This window comes from Halichoerus grypus, chromosome 6 (genome assembly GCF_964656455.1).
Source record: "Halichoerus grypus chromosome 6, mHalGry1.hap1.1, whole genome shotgun sequence".
Classification (NCBI taxonomy): domain Eukaryota; kingdom Metazoa; phylum Chordata; class Mammalia; order Carnivora; family Phocidae; genus Halichoerus; species Halichoerus grypus.
Window position 1 is genome coordinate 111,705,288 of NC_135717.1, and position 20,276 is coordinate 111,725,563.

Here is a 20,276-nt window from a genome sequence, read left to right on the forward strand (position 1 = left end):
AAAACACAGTAGCTGTGAAGTGCAATAAAGCAAAGCACAATAAAATGAGGTATTCCTGTATTTACCTTTCAAGAACGTAAACTTGAAAATAAATATCTGATCTCAGATAATGTATTATAAATAGTTATTAATAATTCCAACAAAATATAACAATTCCTCCATTTTGCTCCTACTAAAATTAGCTGATTGATTCTAATCTTATTGATTTTAGACACTAAATCTTGCCTTTCATGCAGTGTAGGGTGCAAAATTATCTGTGTAACAGACTCAGCACCCTTTGGTTTATAATTAAGTTTTATGATTTATGGAATGAACCTCCTTCCCATCATTCACTGAATAATGGCTATGCATCCTGTAATATGAAACTTACTCTTGATTCTTGCTTCTTCAGGACTGTTTATAGGCATCTGTGTTTGTTTGTTTTTTTAAAGATTTTATTTATTTATTTGACAGAGAGCACAAGTAGGCAGAGAGGCAGGCAGAGGGAGAGGGAGAAGCAGGCTCTCCGATGAGCAGGGAGCTGGATGTGGGGCTTGATCCCAGGACCCCAGGATCATAACCTGAGCCGAAGGCAGCTGCTTAACCGACTGAGCCACCCAGGCGCCCCAGGCATCTGTGTTTTAATTAATTTCTTTTGGTTATAAATGGTCAAAACCAGGAAGATTATAATGAATAATAAATTGTAATGTTTACAGAATCCATTATATTGATTGATTTTCGAGCAAAAAAAACCCACAGACAATTGTGGTCAACTACTTTTATTTTCCTTGAATTAAACATCGTTAAAGAGAATGATAAGAAGTTGTAAAAATATACTCAACTTTATATAAAAAGGACAAAGCTAAGGTTAATTTTAGGACTGGAGTTGGGCCTTTCAAATTTTGAAGAAAAAAAAAACACGTTTGAGTGAGTGATTTATATTTTAAAGGCTGCTCAAAGCAAGTGAAAACACACCTCATCTAAGGACAAGAAAGAGTTCCACATCTTAAAAGACTAAGAATATCAGAGAATTCCTTTAACTTGTTTTGTTAAGGCTTTCTATTAAACAAGAGGTCCAAGTTCATTCTTGTTCAGCCTTATAATTGTCCTCAGACATGAATATTGAGAAAATCGGCAATAAAAACCCAACACTTGAGAGTGTACTTTTCACACATTTAGTCAGCTGTTTGCTGGCCTCCTCGGTCCCAGCAGTAGGAGTTTATCATGAGGCCTTCCCCTGTAAATTATAGCTGCTGGGCTTACAGCTCCAGCATTCATTCTTTTGAAGAGCAATTTCTTCTGGGGTTACTCTCCCAGATAAGATTAGTAGTTAGCAATCACTTAAAAGGTATTACTATTATTTTTGAACCCACCTGTTCTTTCCTTGTTATTTAGATAAAATACTCCCCTGGGCATCAGACAAAAGATATAAACTCCCAAGAGAAAAGAACTGCATTTTACTTTCTGCATCTTCATACACATGTCACGTTGCACTGTGCGTGCACAGGAGCTTAATAAATGTTTAATTTAGATAATTTGGCACCTTTATTCCATAAAGTTTGCTGCCACTGCAAAGGCATTTAATCATCTTTATGATGCAGTGGAGGCCAAATATCAGCGCAGATAGAGTACAGATTAATTCATCAGCCCCGGGCATGATTCCTTTTCCCCACTTCACTGGCTATATAGCCTAGAGCAAATCATTTAATCTTTGTGAATCTCAGTTTCCTCAGCAGGTAATAATAACTACTTTAGAGGGTTATTGTAGGGATTAGGATTAAGGTTGTAATAATAGCTAATATTTACTGAACCACTGTTGTTGACTCATGTAATCTCCTCAACAATGCAATAAAATAGGTATTCTTATTATCATTCCATTTTAAGACAAATAAAAATTTAAGACACATAAAAATTAAGTAATTTGTCCCAGTCCACAAAGGTAGTCAGTGGTAGAGCCTGGAATTATACCCAGAGTCATCTTCCCAGCCCACACTCAAATTCTTAAGCATCAAGCTACACTGCTAAAGGAAATGCCCATAGACATACAGTTTAAAGTAGCCTCTCTTATGAAAAATTGAAACAGGAGTCCTAGATTACCTCCATAAACTAGGCCATCTAGATCTAGTGGGGAAGTCCTATGGGCCCTAAGTGTTCCTAACATTTGGTCATCCAGATTCTATTTGCACATGCAGGCTGATGCATCCCATTTTCATACCAAAGAACATTATTTCTTATTTGAAACTCCTGATAAATTTACTAGTTTTGCACACTAGAGCTACACATAATAAGCTAATTCAAAATCCCTACACTAGTTTAGCCCTTCCTGTATTTAAGGGTAGTTTCATGCCACCTTTTAGTTTTCTTATTTATTTCAGTTCTTGGTTAAACACCTCAGGTTTGTTCAACTATCCTCTTATATCCACTAGAGCTTCCATCTCCCAGCTAACTTTTCCCTGATCACACTCCCATTTGCCAATAACCTCTTAAAATCTCTTGGCCAAAGTGAACACAAGAGTCCATTGTGGAATAAGTATATAGAATTCAGGGAGACTATTATTACCTAAATTGTTTGGTATACTCTGTACTAGCAAAGGCTAAGTATGCATTTTCTTTTAGAGCTGGCACATTATACTTTGGGTTCATACTTAACTTGGAATCAGCAGTCAAGAAAAGCATGAAGCTATTAAAGTTCTCTATCTTGTGTAATTTTTTTTTTCAAGATTTTATTTATTTATTTGACAGAGAGAGACACAGCGAGAGAGGGAACACAAGCAGGAGGAGTGGGAGAGGGAGAAGTAGGCTTCCTGCCGAGCAGGGAACCCGATGTGGGGCTCGATTCCAGGACCCCGGGATCATGACCTGAGCCGAAGGCAGATGCTTAACGACTGAGCCACCCAGACACCCTGATTGTGTAATTGTTTTTTTTAACCCAAAGGCAATAATGCACTTATATCTTATTAATATTCATTGCCTGCCTGCTAGATGCAAAACGTGATGCCAAGTCCTATGAGAAACACAAAATTGTTGGCTTCACCTCTACTTTCAAGGAACGCATGCTCCAGTGGGAGGAAATGGGGAAAAAGGGGGTGGGGGGGAATGAAACTAAAGAAAAGAAGAAAAATAAGGTTATGGCCAAGGACACAATGAACATAGGCCCAAGATGCAAGAGATCAGAATTAAGAATCTAAAAATAAATTACTGGTAGAAACAGTGTGGCCTTACTTGAGCTGAAAGCAGGACAACTACAGGAGGTAATTTCACGTGTCTGTTACATGTCACAGTGTTAATTCAATCCCATTGCTCTTGGAATCTGAATTACTTTGAATCTTTGTTCTGTCTTTTGTCCTATTAACTACCCTCCCCAATTCATGTCATTTGTAAATCAGATTCATCTTCTTTGACTTGACTCTATATCCAGGTTTGATATTTAATTCTATCCTCGTACACCACATTTTCCTTTAAATCTAAAAAAAAATTACCTAGAATATATTTTATTCCCTCAAAAAAAGGTGAGTTTTTTTTTTAAAGCTTTGTTTATTTATTTTAGAGAGAGAGAGAGCATGAGTGGGAGGGGCAGAGTGGAGGGGAGAGAGAATCCCAAGCAGACTCTGTGTTGAGCATGGAGCCTGACTCGGGCTCGAACTCATGAACGTGAGATCACAACCTGAGCCGAAACCAAGAGTCGGATGCTCAACACACTGCACCACCCAGGCACAGGCGCCCCAAAAAACAGTTACCAATCAGCAGATAAAGCTGATTGTTTCATATATATATGTGTGTGTGTGTGTGTGTGTGTATAAAACTGATTGCTATGGGTTTATTGTACCTATATCTCAGTGGCTTCTTCCAGAAAGTTTACATGAAGAATGAAATGGAAACTAACCATTGATGAAGACCCTTTAGGAAAAAGTACAGACTCTTCTCAGGAACATCAGAAATTTAGTGAAGAGAAAGAATTAGCCACATCCCCAGCTCCATTCCTAGCAAATTCCATAAAGTTGATCCTATTACCATTGTTTCTTCCCACATTCCACCCCATTTTCCTTCTGCCACCATGAGTGTCCCCTCACTGTCTGCAGATTTATGAGTGACCAGAATTTCTCTCTCCTGAGAGCATCAATAAAATACTTATGTAACTTCCTTTCCAATCCCAGCAATATTGAAAACTGCATAACCTGAAAACCCTTCTACAAACACATGGCTTAAAAGTGTATTATAGGAAATTCATAACTTAGCTCATTTACAAAATGGAAATTCCTATCCAGCCCATGAGGAAGCTGAACACCAGATCTGGACTTTATGGCTCACATGGTGACAGCACAGAGGAGATGTTCCTATATAAGGTCCAAGACTTCAGCACTGAACAGGATCCTTGAAGGGCTCCCCAGCAGTTTAAGTGCAGGATAGAAACATACACACAAATAAAGCCCCCACTGGCACAAGAGATTAGGAGGAGACACTCTATTTTTGTCGATACTTGGGTGGGGAGAAAAAAATATGTTTCTCTTACAGAGTTATGAGATTCAAATTTATGTCACTAGTGTGGCATACCACCTGGTAAAGAGATTAACACAAACATCAACTGTAATATTCCTGCCATACGTGCAGAAGTAAAAGCAAAATTTCTCTGGAGGGAAAAGACCTCAGGTTTCCCAGGTAAATCTTCAATGAAGATAAGGGCAGACATCAAAAGCACAAAACCCATGGGGAAACACTGCATCAGGGGCAATAGTCAGCAAGCATAATAAAAGGCAGATTTAGACCCCCTTACACTGCAGATAATAGAGCAATATGATAAAGATATCAGACAATGTATTGTATGGTGACTAATATAACATAATAAAATTTTTAAAAAAAGCTAAAAAGGATAAGAGTTTAAAAAAAAAAGATGACAATGTAATGGAAACATGTTTAAAATTGTTAAAGACATAAAGGACGGAATCAAAATCACAAGGATAAGAACAAAGGGGAAAAGTACCAAAAATTTGAAAAAGAGTAGACCTAGAAGTGAAAAAGATAGTTACTGAACTAAAAAAAGAAAGAAAAAAATCAATGGATCGGCTAAACAAAGGATTAGCCAAAGCTGAGCAGATAACTGATAGACTGGGGGACAGAAATGAAGAAATCGCAAAGGGCACAGCACTGAGAGTTAAAGAGATGGAAAATACCAAACACAGAAAGATAAGAGCCAACATATATCCAATAGGAAAACCAGGAGGAAAGAATAAAGAGAATGAGAGAGAAACAATATTTGAGGAGATAAAGACTGTATGTCTTCCAAAATGGATGAAAAAGAGGACTCCTTTAATTCAATAATCTAAAGGATCCCCAGGCAAGCTAAATAAAAATAAATTCATCCCTAGGTACAAAACATTGAAACCACAAACCCCAAGGAAAATGGGATCTTAAAAGCAATTAAACAAAAAAGGATTTTCAAATGAATTACAATTGAACTGGCAGTCGACTTCTACACAGAAACCTCAGAGGCCCAAAAAGCAATGGGATACTTCCTCCTTCACAGTGCTTCTAGAGAGAGAAAAATCTAGAAATAGACACCTAACTAACCTAAGTGTAAAAATGGCATAAAGCCCATTTCAGACCAATGCGGAGAGTTTGCCACTAACAGACCCACCCTAAGAGTACTAACGTAGGTCCCTCAGGAAGAAAGAAACAAAACATAGAAGGAAGAAACAGAATGCAAGAAGCAAAAATAATTTGAGTATAAATTAAATGTTGCATCCTCGAGATATTCTGAATTAAAGAAGACTAAGACCGAAATAGCTGTTCATGTCTTTATCACATTCTCACGTCTCTTCAGGGTATGAAATCTGTCCTGCTATCACACTTGTAATGAATAAAAGTTCATCAGCTTATCTTTGTAAAAAAAATTTAGAATTTATGAATGAGAAAATTACAGAACATTTCCAACCAAAGGATGGGGGTGCCCAAAGGAAGAGAAAGATCTGGTCCCCAAGATGTGCATTGTTATTGGCAACCACAGAGTTACAAATTAAAATCTGCTATTTGAATGCAGCAGGCTCTGACAAGACTGGCTTTCTTATTTGAATCACTCTGTCTAATGAAGATGTAATGATGGTACAAGTTCCAAGATATATTGTTAAGCGAGAAAAAAAAGCAATGATTGGCAAAAGGGTACAAAGAAGATTTATTTTTCATTATATGCTCTTTGCCCTTTTAAATTTTATACCAGTGCATATACTACTTGTTGGAAATATTAATGAAGTATCTGGTTAATTAATTTTAGAATAATATCAAATAAAAATATAAAAGTGACTTTATTTGGTTTGTTTTGAGTAATAAAAAATAAGGAGGGAATGGATTTTAGGAATTCAAGGGTATAACACAATATAATATATTCATAGGTGACCCACTGAAAAAATTATCAATGTTTTTAAAGCAAAAGTGAAGATCTTTTCCAAATTCCCAAATAAGTCCACTAGGCTTTTTTTCTTGGAGACCTGCCCTCTAACAGCTTGAAAGCTATTTTTTTCCCCTTATATTAACTCCATGATGTGTCCTCATTTCCAATGTTAATTAGGTAGGCCTTACAATAAAAGAGTCTGAAATATTTCCCCATCAGAATTGTTATCTATTATACATGACTGATACATGGAAAGAGTAAGATTTTTTCCAATTAACCTGAAGGACTTGGAAAAATGACTTTGAGATTTAACACTAAGAACTTTTAACTACTTTTTGAATAGTACAAAGACTTAGATTTCCATAAAACATTAATTTTTAAGATTTGCATTAGAATTAAAATAAAGCAATTTTAAATGTAAAGAATGCAAATTGCTAAATTAAAGATTTTAAAGCATTAAAGTATAGTAAAACTACACTTAAAGTTGGTTTATAAACGAATCAAGAAAACTAGAATCATTTCTTACTCTTAACCCTTACTTTAGGGGTGCCTGGGTGGCTCAGTCGTTAAGCGTCTGCCTTCGGCTCAGGTCATGATCCCGGGGTCCTGGGATCAAGCCCCACATCGGGTTCCCTGCTTCACGGGAAGCCTGCTTCTCCCTCTCCCACTCCCCCTGCTTGTGTTCCCTCTTTCGCTGTCTGTCTCTCTCTCTGTCAAATAAATAAATAAAATCTTAAAAAAAAAAACCCTTACTTTATAATATCTCAGGGTATCTCCAGCTAACTCAAAGGAGTCCAAAAGCTTCAAACAGTTCTGTATCCAACATTTTACTTAAAATGTATAATACAATCACATCGGGTACCATTTATTGAGTACTTATCATGTTCCAGAATGATGCTCTATGCCTTGCTTACATTATTTCATTTAATTTCTAGAACAGATCCATGAGGTAGGGTAGATATCATTATCATCCTTCATTTCATACATATGAAAACTAAGGCATAGAAAAATGAAATAACATAGAAAAGGTCACACAGTTGGTCAGCCGTAGAGCTAGGACTCAGGCCGATCGATGTCTTTCTGACTTCAAGTTTTTATGTTCTTGACCACTATGTTAAATGCTTACGAAAAGACCAGGGTTTGGCATAATATTAATCAATTAAAGGGTTATTTAAAAAAGGTTAAGGATCACCTACATAAAGAGAAGATATATCTTAAGTACCCAAGTTAACTCATATGCAGTGTATAGTCAAAAAGCCTTCCGTGAGAGTTCTTTGGTTTGTTTTTTAAAAATTTTATAATAAGAAAAAGTCACATTGAGACCTAAATCCCTAATTTATCCAAAGTTCATTAAAACACTTTCATTCATCAAATATAATTCAATCACTTTTATCATTAGATACCAAGTTTAATGATCAGAAGCAACTCAAGTATGACAGGAGATTCTGTCGTAGGCAAATTAAAAGATCCCTCCATGGGTATGGATCCCATGTTACAAACCACCAAATGATCAGCTGTGTCCTGTCTCTCCCCTTGAGAAATTCAAATCTGGAAAGTGACTTCAATAGACACTTGAAGGATCAGAAGCTGAACTTCTTTCATCCTGGGTTTTCTTTATTACAATAAAGTTTATTGAACAATTTTTGTATACAAAATTTGTATTTGTTTAGCCAGAACAAAATAAATTCAAAATAATACTAAAAAAAGATCACCCTTACTGGTAAAACAAAGGTATCTTAGGTTCTTCTTTCCTTATTAACTATATTATCTCAAAAGTCTTACTAAAATTCTCTTCTCCCACAAAAAGATATACATTTTGGTAATGGAATTTCGCTCTGAGTCATTTTGGTAAAAAAAAAAGGTATGCTATGCCAGAAATGATTTGAATTTTCTCTTGCTTCTGCATTTTTTTCTTCCCATGTAAAACGGTATAAAATAATGTAAGCTTCTGAAAAATATGCCTTTAAAGGAAAGCTACATAATCATGAGATTAAATCAATGTGTTCCTTTAATGGTGAAAAATGTGCTAATTTAACCATATCAGGAAATATAATACCATTTGACATTAATAACAAATGCGAACTGTACATACTACTAACAAAATAACTTTGTTACTATAAATGAAATAAAGGATTTTTACTACCTACACTCTAACAGTAATAATGGAGACTTTTTTAAATCAATCAACCTCGATCAATTTGTAGTTACCTTTGAAGTAAAGCAACATCCACATATGCCTCCTGCTTAATTTTACCTTTTTGAAACCACAGATATTATTAAAAAGCTACACAAACACTTAGGAATGCAACTTGAATTTATATTCATTTAACTACTCACTAAAAAGAATTAAAATCTCATCTCATGTTTTGATCTGTGGCTAAGAAACCCATTATTTTACACACAGAAAAAAAAAGAAGCCATTTATCACCAAACTGTCTGATCTCCTCTGCTTTGATATTACAGCCTATCTTTTTTAGCACTGCCATTTGATATCAACTTTTCCCCAGTAATAAACATTTTAATTTGATTTAAGTCGGCAGTTACTTATAGGGGACTGTCACATCTTTTCGAGTTTTGCTGTAAATCATGACTGAAAGATTTACTTTTAGTATACTAAGACAGCTTTGCATATTAATGAGGTCACCAGACACATGTTTGCTGAGGTTTAGTGATTGTGCAAGAAATACAGTATGGCAATGAGAGAGCTGTGAAACCTCAGCACAGAGATTTCTAATACATTTTATTGAGTTATCCAAGAAATAATCACCCTGTTAAATCCAAGTTAAACACCTGATGGAATATTAGGATGTTTAATTAAAAATGAAGTTATGCTGTACATGTGGGTGATTTTACACAGTGGCTAAAAAAGAAGGCCATGAAAAATTAATTTTGCTCAGTAAGAAAGAGTAGTAGCCTCTTTGTGAAGTTGGTAAGGGGATTGAACCACTCCAGCAAGATACACATGATGCAAACACAAGACTCAATAAATTAGGGGAAGGGGGTTCAGGGGAGACCTTCTCAATAAAGTAACAAGGGTTGGTAAAGGTCATGCACATTAAGATTGTCTTTCAAGAAACTAGTAAATCCTATTACTTCATGCTCAGCGATTCCATTGTGAGGGCCCAACAGAGGGCCACTGGGGCCAGGTATTAGACTCCTTTCTCAGCTATCAGGCAGCATTCAGCTCCAGCAGGCCAAGATTTAGGCCATTCCTATACTTAGAAAATCTTGACAGTCCTGATGCTTTTTCCATACCTTAGGAGAGAAAAACAGCCATAGTCTGCACTGATAAAGACAACAGGATTATTTGGCAGTTGAAGGGGAGGGCATAACAAAAAGCACAGACCTCGTGAGAGATGATAGTAGGATAAATTCCTGAACAGATAGCATGGCATAGGAAGGAAGGAAAGAGGAGGGAAGGTAGGAAGGAAGGAAGGAAGGAAGGAAGGAAGGAAGGAAGGAAGGAAGGAAGGAAGGAAGGAAAAGAGTTTTAAATTGCAGATCAGTGTCTATAATGAAACACCTTATGATAAGTTACTTCACCCCTCTGTACCTTAATTACCTCATCTGCCATATGAGAGTTTAGGACCAGATGACCCTGAAGTCCTCTTTAAATTAATGTTCAATAAAGTCCAGCAAATATGGATGCAACCACATCTTACCTCCTCATTTAATTGACCACTCATTTATGTCTTTATTTATTTACCAAAATGTCTTGAAGATTCAAAAGTGAACACGATACACGCTTCACCCCCATGAGACTCAATGCCTGGGGCTGTAAACGAAGTGAGGAAACTGAGGGACAAGAGGGTGAACACTGGGTAGATAAGCAGGGAACAAATCTTGAAGGGTCTATCAAGAAATGTGAGGTCAATGGGGGATACTAAAGTTTTTTTCAGTATGGAATGATATGAGATCTGTGCTCAGATATCCTGTGGAGAACTGACTGGAGAGAGATACACCTGAGAGCGCTGAACGACTATAGAACCAGCCAGAATGGAAAGAAATGGACCCCAGTAAAGAGAATCAAAAGGATTTGATGGGAGGTGAAAGGGGATAAGAGGGGTGACTCATTCTTTGCTGGCCAACAAAACTTGGTGGGTAAAGCCACTCACTGAAGAAAAGAGTAGAAGTGAAGAACCAGGGTTTGGTAATAGAAGAGGAAGAAGAGACAATCCAAAAGTCATGGAGCTGATGTGTTCAGTGTGGGGTCTTGAGATTTAAGGTCCCCAAAGAAACATACTGGAAGACATTGGATATTTGCATTTGGATCACCTTCCACAGAATAAAAGAGCAAGTAGTTCTCTTTATGAATCATGGAAGATTCTCTCCCTAGTGGTTTTAACTATTTAGAAATTATAGAATCTGTATGCCATCTTTAAATGCTCTGAATTCTTTCTGCAGAAAAGTGTAGACATACATGTATATTCAGGGAATTCATGGACTCCCAAAGTCTAGCCAGAGACCTGCAGAGGTTCAGGAATTCCAAGTGAAAGATCCCCACCAGAGGTGGAAAGAAGGCAGAGGCTGAAAAGTGAAAAGGAAGTAACTCAGTTCCTCCATCTGAGTAGATGAGACAATGTAGAAAATGGTTAGAGTTGTTTAGTACCAGCACTGCCAGACAGAAGATAGAGCCAAAGACTGGCGTAATGGGCACAAACCAGTTTCATCTTCCTGGACCTTCAGTTCAACTACATTTTCTCAACTGCTCAAGTCTATGTGGTGAGCTCTGACCAACGGTATGTGAGAGGAAGGGACATGCGTGTCATTTCTGGTCTGAGGGAGTGACAGTGGGGGTATATTCTCCACGCTCTGTCTGTGGTCCTCGTCTCTGTGGCAATAGAGGCTGTGTGTTGGGCATGACTTCTTCATCAGGTGGCACCAGCGGGGGGCCTGGCTTAAGCAGGCCCAATCCCAATGCCCCTCAACCCTCCCCACCACCACATTTGACATATCAAACTGAGCTTTATTAATGAAGTAAATACCAATAATAACAATACCCCTCATATGTAAGGTCCATAGGTTAATCAAAATAATTTGCATTAGTTTTCTTTATAGAAACTATTATTACCTGATACTATTTTATGTATTTATTTACTTTCCTATGTATAGACCCTCTAACTCAACTAGACCATAATTTCCATGCAGATAAGACCTCAGTTTTGTTCACTGCTATACTCTGTTTCTAGATCAGTGCTCAGCACAAAAAGGATCCTAAATAAATGTTTGTTGAATAAATGAGTGAACAGATTATTTCATGTGGTTCTCCTCTAAAGATATTTTTTAAAGGGCACACCATCAACAAAAGTGGTGGTGCTAGAAGGTGAGGGGTTAGGATCTACCCTGGAGCAATAACTGGGACAGATACTTTGAGGCAAGTACTATCATTATAACTTCTCAGGAAGGAGACAGGAATGTTTTGCTTCTCAAATAGTGAAATGTGGTTTTGGGCCAGGAGATGCTAGAAGGCAGAGACAAACTATGACCCATGTCTTACAGAACCAACTTAACTCAATGGCAGTAAGTTAAATGTTTTCATATATTATGGAATACAAATGAATGAATTTTTTGGGGAAAAACATGAGTTTTTGAAGAAATTTTATTTACCCTTGTGGTTGGCCTTTTCAGGATGGCCCTGGGTGAAGACATTTTCTCTCCTCTGTCAGTTAGAATGACTTCAGAAGAAACTTTGAAAAACATTGATATAGATTAAAAAAAACAGAAACAAAAACAAAAAACCTGGGTTTGGGAGTAGAAAAACCTCTGTATTCAGCTGTTTACTCTATGGCCTTACAAAAAAAGTTAATCGTTTGAACCCAATATTTTTGTTTAAAAATGGAGGTAATACCTATCTTGGAAGAGACCTGTGAAGAGTAAGGTGATGTATAGATAGTACAAGACACTGAGAAGTTATGTAACTTGCCCAAGGCCACATAACAAGTAAACGGTAGGGCTAGCTTTTGAACCCACATTTGTTTTGTCCTTCTCGAAGCCCTTGGCTCTTACAGATAGCTACTTAGAGTTAAGTCTGGGATTGTCTTCATACAGACTGAAAGTTCAAAGATAATTAGAAACAGTTAAATATTCTGTTGGGTTATTTTTAACTCCCTAGTTTTAAATTTTACATGCTCAGATCAATCTTACCCCATTTCAGGTTTTCAAAATCTCATATGTAACTTTTTTTCCTAGTGGAAAAATGATATACAGAATTAGGCATGGCCATTATTCATCTCAGATTTTCTGGGACAGCCTTTATTTCAAAATTACACACCATTGAAATGCCCTGAAAAATCCAGTATTTCTTTATCCAGACTCTTCACCAGAAGCAGCACCAAATACTGTATTCAGGAAACAAGGTCACCACACATGTGGATATAAAGGAGGCCCACAGTGTACCTTGATGTGTTTGGGTGTCTTGGTGGAGACCATGGGATAGAAACATTACAGAACCATGGAACTAGAAGTGCCTGATTTTGACCTAGTAAATCCTATGATAGTTAATTACCAGAAATCTGTATTGTTAACAAGTTAATAAGCCCTGTGGGTGAGCCACATGCACAATGAGTTTGGAACTCCTGATTTAGGAAATAATCCCCTTAAGAAAGAGTCCTGCATATCAAAGATGGCCACGATCCATTTTCTATTAGAGACCTTTGTAACCAAATAGTCACTGAAGTTTGAAGATTATCACTTGGAGGTACTTATAGAAGGAAACAATCTAGTGACGCACAGTGATCCGAGTATTCAGGAAAATTTTCACTTCCCAAATGGTCCAGAACATTTTCTGTCTCACATTCTTATCCGTCAGCGTTTTTATTAAACCAGAGGATTCTGCAAGTGGAGAGGAAGCAGGGCATGCACCACATCTATTATATAGAGATTTATGGAAAGTAAGATGGGAACCACCCATCACTGGTGGTAGCAGCTTTCTCTCAGGGAGCATAATGGACTTTCTGAGGTCATCTACTATTAGAACCCACTTAACCCAAAGCAACCAAAACTACTGTTGACATGATTTTAATTCAAGAGCTATTATTCTCATGGTGTGTTTTCAACTGACAAAATATCTTACTGTGGATCATAAGATATATACAGACTATGTAATTATATATGTTATATAATATATAATACACATATATATTAGTTTCTAGTATTAGTATCCATCAGAAAGAGTGAATTCAAAATGAACTTGGATGAGGAATAATTAGAAAGTAGAAAACTTTAAATATTTTGTAAATAAACAGCAATGAATGCATACTCCATGATCCAGGCAAAAACTTATTAAAAATTCTCAAACGTGAAGGCAGGAAGTAGTATGTCCTAGGAAGGGAGTTGGCCATAAACTTGAACTCTATGCTTTAATACAGTCATACAGATTCCAGGAAAGATGGGCTCCAAATGAGTAAAACAAATTATGAAGTCACAAAATCCTGGCCAATCCCAAATATCTCTCTAAAAAAGTCCAATATTCTTCTAGTTGACAATAGCTGCAAACCCTCCACAGAATGACTTTGGGCAAACGCCCAGTGAATATGCATCACTGAAACTTCCCACCTCCTCCCTCCCAGCACTTCCTTATTAATAATGCCACGCTTCGAGAGCCACTTGAAACTTGAAACATTATTTTCCTCATGGATTACTTTATACATAGGCGTAAAAATTCATTTTCTAGAAGATGTAATGATAGTCTTACCCGTTTCACAGCTGGGCCCGGTGAAGCCTTGCGGGCAGGCACACACATTCGCAGCAATACAAACTCCTCCGTTCCTACAGCCGTCTTTGCAAAATGCTAAAAATAATTCAGATACATGACTTTAGTATTTTAGAAGTAAGTAGTTCAAGATACTTTTCTTTATTCCCTTGGAGATGTGGACATCGAATTATGTATGTTATTATACTTTCAAATTCCCATAAGACTTTCCATGCAGGTAAGAAACTTCAACCTGATTTGTAAAACAGTACTCTTTTCAACATTAAAGAAATATTTCACCCGTAAAATAAAACACTAAACTTTCTTTTAGCTAAAAACAGTAACCTGCACACAACAGGAAGTATGTGAGAATTAGAGTTACATCTCATTGTAACAGTCCAGCTTGAAATGAAAACATGGAAGCTATCCTAGAGCTTTCTTAAGGAGCAAACTACCATTTAGAGACTGAGTAAAGAAAGAGAAAATGATTGGCTCCTATGAGACTCTGATCATTCTACACACTGGCCAATGTACCAAAGTATTAGAGAAATGCCCCATCTTTCACAAAGTTCTAAATCAGTCCCAGTGATGAGCTGGCCAATGGTAAGAATTGGCTGTAGTGGTCTTCAGAAAGAGCCTTGCACTCCTCTGCTGAGGACAGGTCCGGATCCAGGATCAAGGGCAAAGGCGTTGCAAAGCCTGCTGTGTTAGTGGGGTTTGTGAGTGAGGGGAATTCCTCTATTAGTAGGAAAAGGAGCCAAGATCTGAGCCATTGCAAGGGTGACCTCCTGAGATGTGCTGCCCAATTCAAAGAAGGTGAGAAAAACAAGATTGGTGAGACTGAGCACCCTTAGATGCTTCTGTTTCCACTTTAGCTTGTTCTTTGGTTCTATAAGGCTCAGAACCCATTTCCTCAGCCTGGCAAGGCCTGTAATGGATGAATTAGACCAGCTTGTTTCAGGCACTGGGGCAAAAGCTTTCTCTCTAGTTTTCTGGCACGTGCTTCCCCTCATTAGTTAGGATGTACTTTCTCGGAGTGGTAAAATGGAGATGTCGGGGATTCTGGTGCTGAGTTAAAGGAAGGGGCACAAAGAGGCCATTCGGCTTCTTTGGTTGTAGGTCCCAATCTGTTTCCATTCCAGGCAAAAAGAGTACCTAGTCACCAAGGATTTGCAAAGAGATTGAGAATGTAAACCTCATAAATAACAAAGGGTCCATCTGCTAACCCGTGTGTGTGTCTTCCTTGGAATACTGTGCAAGGACATAGCACAGGACTCAATGATTCAGATCCTCCATCTCCACTACTTATCTCTCAGCTTTTGACATTCCCAGCAGGAATACACACATGAACTGGGAGTCTTTATTCAGGCAACCTAGAGTCTCAACTTCCAGCAGAAATTTTGGACCCATGAAAGTTCTCCTTCCTTCAAAGATAAGGATTACCTGTCTGCATCTGCTCATGATTGCAAGAGTTCTTTATGCTATAAGCTTTATTCTTCACATTAATTATGAATCAGAGTGAAAGAGAAATAAGAGTGAGAAGTTGGGCTCCCAGATGAAATCTTAACCCCTCTCCTCTGCCATTTCTCAGTATATCTGGGTGCTTTGAGGCAGTCCTAGGCAATGGGCTTTAAACATCTGGCTTTTCTCAGGATCTGTCTAGTTTCTCTGGCAAAATCTTTTTGGGATTTAGACCTCAAAGTGAGTAGGCCTGTTCACATTGCTCTAAATTAAAGATTCCCATAGACTTTTTTTTAATTAACTTTATTTTATTATGTGAGTCACCATACATTACATCATTAGTTTTTGATGTACTGTTCCATGATGCACTGTTTGCTTATAACACCCTTTGTTCCATGCAATACGTGCCCTCCTTAATACCCATCACTGGGCTAACCCATCCCCCCTCTAAAACCCTCAGTTTGTTTCTCAGAGTCCATAGTTTCTCAGATTCCCATAGACTTTTACAAAGCAGAGTAATCCTCTGGCCCAACAATATCTGCATCCAATGTATTATTGTAGACTAGGTCTTAAGACCCATGCTCATCAGCCATCCCTAGTTATTTCCTACCTCTCACATACACAGTGTCATACCAAATTGATTTTAGTCAACTCCAGGATAATGGGCACATGTATTTGAGAAGTGGGCAGTTTTTATATGAATCATAAAAAAATCTATATGACATAATAAGGAATATGGACTTTAGCCTAAAGGAGTTTGTGGAGTTTCCAAAATAGAACCTCTATTTCCCTTGTGAAGTAGGAGGTAAGCCCATCTGATGAAGGAAAAGAGGGCATTGGTGAACTAATTGGTAAATTAGTGGATGGTGGTGCACTACTATCCACTGATGGAAAGGAAAATCTGGGCTCAACAGGACTTTTAAAAGAATTATTGACTGGTATTGACAAGCCAGCAAAAATGGGAAACCACAACAAGTAGAGACCCAATATTCCCAGTTAATTAGTGTTCAACAGCTCAAAAGAGAGTAGAGAAGAAACACTGTCAGACTGACCCCCGATAGAGATATTTACAGTGGATTTTGGTAGTAGAACAAATGGGTAACTGTACTGTCAGAAAAACACAGCTGTCATGTTCGGATTCAAAAATAAGTATTTGAACCTGGGAGGAGACTGGCAAACTGAAAGAAAAGGGAGGATCAGAGAAATGGCGCTACTTCTGTAGCTGGTGTGATGCTGTTAATTGTATGTACTGCACAACTGAAGATCAAGAGTCATGGAAAGAACAGAGCAGGCAAACTGGAAGCAGAAGGACTTGGGGCAAGATGATGCAAAGTTGACGTTTGAGATTTCGAAGGTGGAACAGTTCCATACAAAAGTGCCCAGGTGTGATTATGGGTGTGGTCTGCTGGACAGGAACAGAGATGGAAACCACTGTGGTGGAGGTCAAGGAACGCTACATCAACGCTGTTGAATAGTTTGGCCACGTAAACACCAACATAACACAAACACTACTTGGGGAATATCTGACCTCCTTAGGGGGAAGACTGTGAGCCACACCGCAAAGCTCTCAGGGGTGTGGGAAGTCCCTGGAAGGGAGATGACAGTGATGAGAAGGAATGGAGGGAGGTGAAGAGGGACTGCATTATCCTTAATGCCCCGGGCGCTGCCGTTTAAACCTTTTACCTTTGCATGTGGTTCCATTCCCCGTATAGCCTGGCTTGCAAACACAGTTGTGTCCTCCAACAGTATTGAAGCATAAAGCATTTTCATCACAGTTGTGCTGATTTGTGATACACTCGTCGTGTTCTGGAATGAGAAATACAGTCTGGTTACTCAAAGACAGATATTCAAAGAGACTGCATTTTAAACTGCCTCTGCATCTTGGTTATTGCGTGGTATTTCTTTCAAACACAGATTTCCACAAAGTATATATTAAAAAAGAGCTCATATTTTGAATATTGTATACTCCTCTTGAAATCCATACATAGTTTACACATCCACAAACCTTGAATGCAAAAGGATTTGGACAGAAGACCCACCAAGAGGAGGAAGGAATGGAAGAAGAGGAGAGGCAAGAGTGTGGATCATTCTCAGAAGTGGATCCCAGAGCCGCTGTATACAGTCTCTGTGATTAATATTTGGGGGAGTTATTCTCATGAAATAAATCTGCTACCTCTCTCTTCATCCTGTAGCATGAAAAAGGGGCTAGGAAAGGATGTGAAATTGTATTGCCTCATGAATCCCGGCCTGCAGGAAAATAGAGTTGAAGCCCTGGGAGTTAGTTAGGGTGCAGTTATCAGCTGCGCACCACACTCCCAGACATAAAGATACACACGCAAACTACTTGGGGAATATCTGACCTCCTTAGGAAAGTTCTCTCCTTCTGCAAAGAAAGTGTCAGAGTTCTGTTAAAGAAGACAACTTGCTTTTATGATATGTGCAAATCCAAACTTTAAAACACACAATCGATATGGTACTTCCTTTCACTGTGGGCAACCTGACACTTTAGAAAGCACTGAATCATCTGATTCTCCCAGCACCCCTGTGAGAGAGGTAGAACCAATATCATTATAGCCATTTTAACAACGAGTCAATAGTGGCTTCGAGTGCTTAAGTCGCCCGCCCAAGTTCACAGGAGCATTAGGCAACGTCAGAATTCTAGCTCTGTGTTCAGCAGAAATGTAAATATAAGGAATAAATACAGTGAATATGAGAAAGAAAACAGATCTGACATCAAAATCAAGATGAGTAGGAAATGAAATATAAGTGAGGAAATGTATATAAACTAGTTCAGCAAAATCCCTAAAGTGGCACTACTCATCATGTGGTCTCTTACATAAATACTACTTAGGCCTAAAATTAAAAATATATTTTAATACACTTATATTAATTGAGCTTTTGATTCACTAGGATATAAATCATCAAAGCAGAAAGAAGTATTCACTTTTCATTTTAGAAGTCTTTGTATTCTAGACAATATATGTATTATTCCAGACAATATATTATAATAATCATGTATTTATAACTTGAAAAAAAATTGCTTTGGGCATATTGAGATTAGACTAAAATCACTTATTTCAACTACTAAAATAGAATGCTATATTTTTTCAAATAAAGATTAACATTTTGTGCCCTGCGTTACATATAAGTGCAAAGTTATAATAGTTTGAACTATAGCCCTGTAATAAAATTCTTAGACATTATTCCCAATAATCTTTCAGAGGAAAGAGAGCTCTCAATCATTAAGGTTTTAGAATTGCATGAATAGATATCCTCCAAATCCCTGGCTGAATGTCCCCAAATTGTAGGAAATTCCACCTTTATTATCTAGTATCAGAAACTTTCACAGTTTTTTTACAAATTCATGCCCATCGATGATAGCTTAGAAAGTACCTGGATTACACATAGGTCTCCTGATAGGGGCTACCGTTGGACCACTATACAATTTCCGAGGGCCAGGTCTACCTACCCCTGAGTCTGGCTGCCTGGAGCAAAATAAATCTACACTCTCAAGTTTGCACCTGCTGCCAGTTTTCTTCCCAGTGCAATTCAAAGTGCTGCAGTTAATCTATAAATCTCTATATGGACAGCTGTAGGCTCTTTAAAGACAGCTGCTGATTGATTTGATGCTGTTTTCATCCCTGCCTTGGTTGTTTTCTTAATTAGACAGAACTCACTCCATAGAGGAGGGGCCTAGCAGGATGAGCTTAGAACCCAGTATGATGATTCCCATTCACGTTAATTAATTACACAACCCGGGATCTGGTTACCCCTGTTATTAACTCTCGAGGTCACTGAAATGAGTAAGCATGCTCCTGAGCAATTTGAGGGTAAAGAAAGTTTTCAGGTTTTGAAATACACCACACGCTCCTTTACACATACCGTTCCCTGTGCCTGAGGTGCCTGCCCCACTGACTCTCCCGGCAAACCCCTACCACTTCTAAAGATCACACTAAAAAGTCTCGTTTTACGTGCAAACACCTTTCTCGCCCCCTCCTGCAGAGTTAGGGGCTGTTGGCTGTTTTCCCTAGCACCATATACAAGGCTCTGTTACTGTATTTTATCAGAAATGTCTACTACTCCTTGATTCTCCATCTTCATGCTCTACCAGGAACTGTTAATTTTTGGACAAGAATTTTGTATATTTATTTGTGTTTCATTTCAGCATTCAAAGAATGTTTATTAAATATACAATTAAAAGAATAAATGACCAAAGGAAGAAAGCTAGGAAATGCTTCCTCTGCCATTATAATTCAAGCCAATCTCAATTCGTTCAGTTGTAGACAAGATGCTAAATAGAAGGCTACTGAAAATCTAAACTGTTTTTTTTTTAACTAATTTTACTGTGGTGATATTTTGTTTGGGATATTTCAAATATTAATTAAGGTAGCAAGACATACTTAGAGAACAGAAAATATTAATTCCTTTACACTGTCACTTTAAAATTTTTCACACTACTTAAAGTTGGTTATACTTATAACCATCAACTAACAGTAAACCGTGATCTTAGGAAAAGTTTTAAAAAATGCCTATGTCTCGGGGTGCCTGGGTGGCTCAGTGGGTTAAGTGTCTGCCTTCAGCTCAGGTCGTGATCTCAAGGTCCTGGGATCAAGCCCCACTTCAGGTTCCCTGCTCAGTGGGGAGTCTGCTTCTTCCTCTGCAGCCCCTCACCTGCCTGTGCTCTCTCTCTCTCTGTCTGTCTCAAATAAATAAATAAAATCTTTTTTTTAAGAAACGTCTATGTCTCACAGAAGAATTAACTTA

The 20,276-nt window shown here is 37.9% G+C and overlaps 1 protein-coding gene across 4 annotated transcripts in view; it reads right to left on the minus strand.

Annotated features, from left to right (window-relative positions):
- The window catches only part of NELL2 (neural EGFL like 2), a 324,406-nt gene that overhangs the window by 79,640 nt on the left and 224,490 nt on the right, over positions 1-20,276 (minus strand). For all 4 annotated transcript variants that reach the window (XM_036067593.2, XM_036067591.2, XM_036067594.2 and 1 more), the window contains 2 exons: positions 17,196-17,318; positions 14,055-14,150 (listed from right to left, as the gene is read on the minus strand). In XM_036067593.2, coding sequence (XP_035923486.1) covers positions 14,055-14,150; positions 17,196-17,318 — 219 coding nt within the window. The remainder of the gene's footprint in view (positions 1-14,054; positions 14,151-17,195; positions 17,319-20,276) is intronic.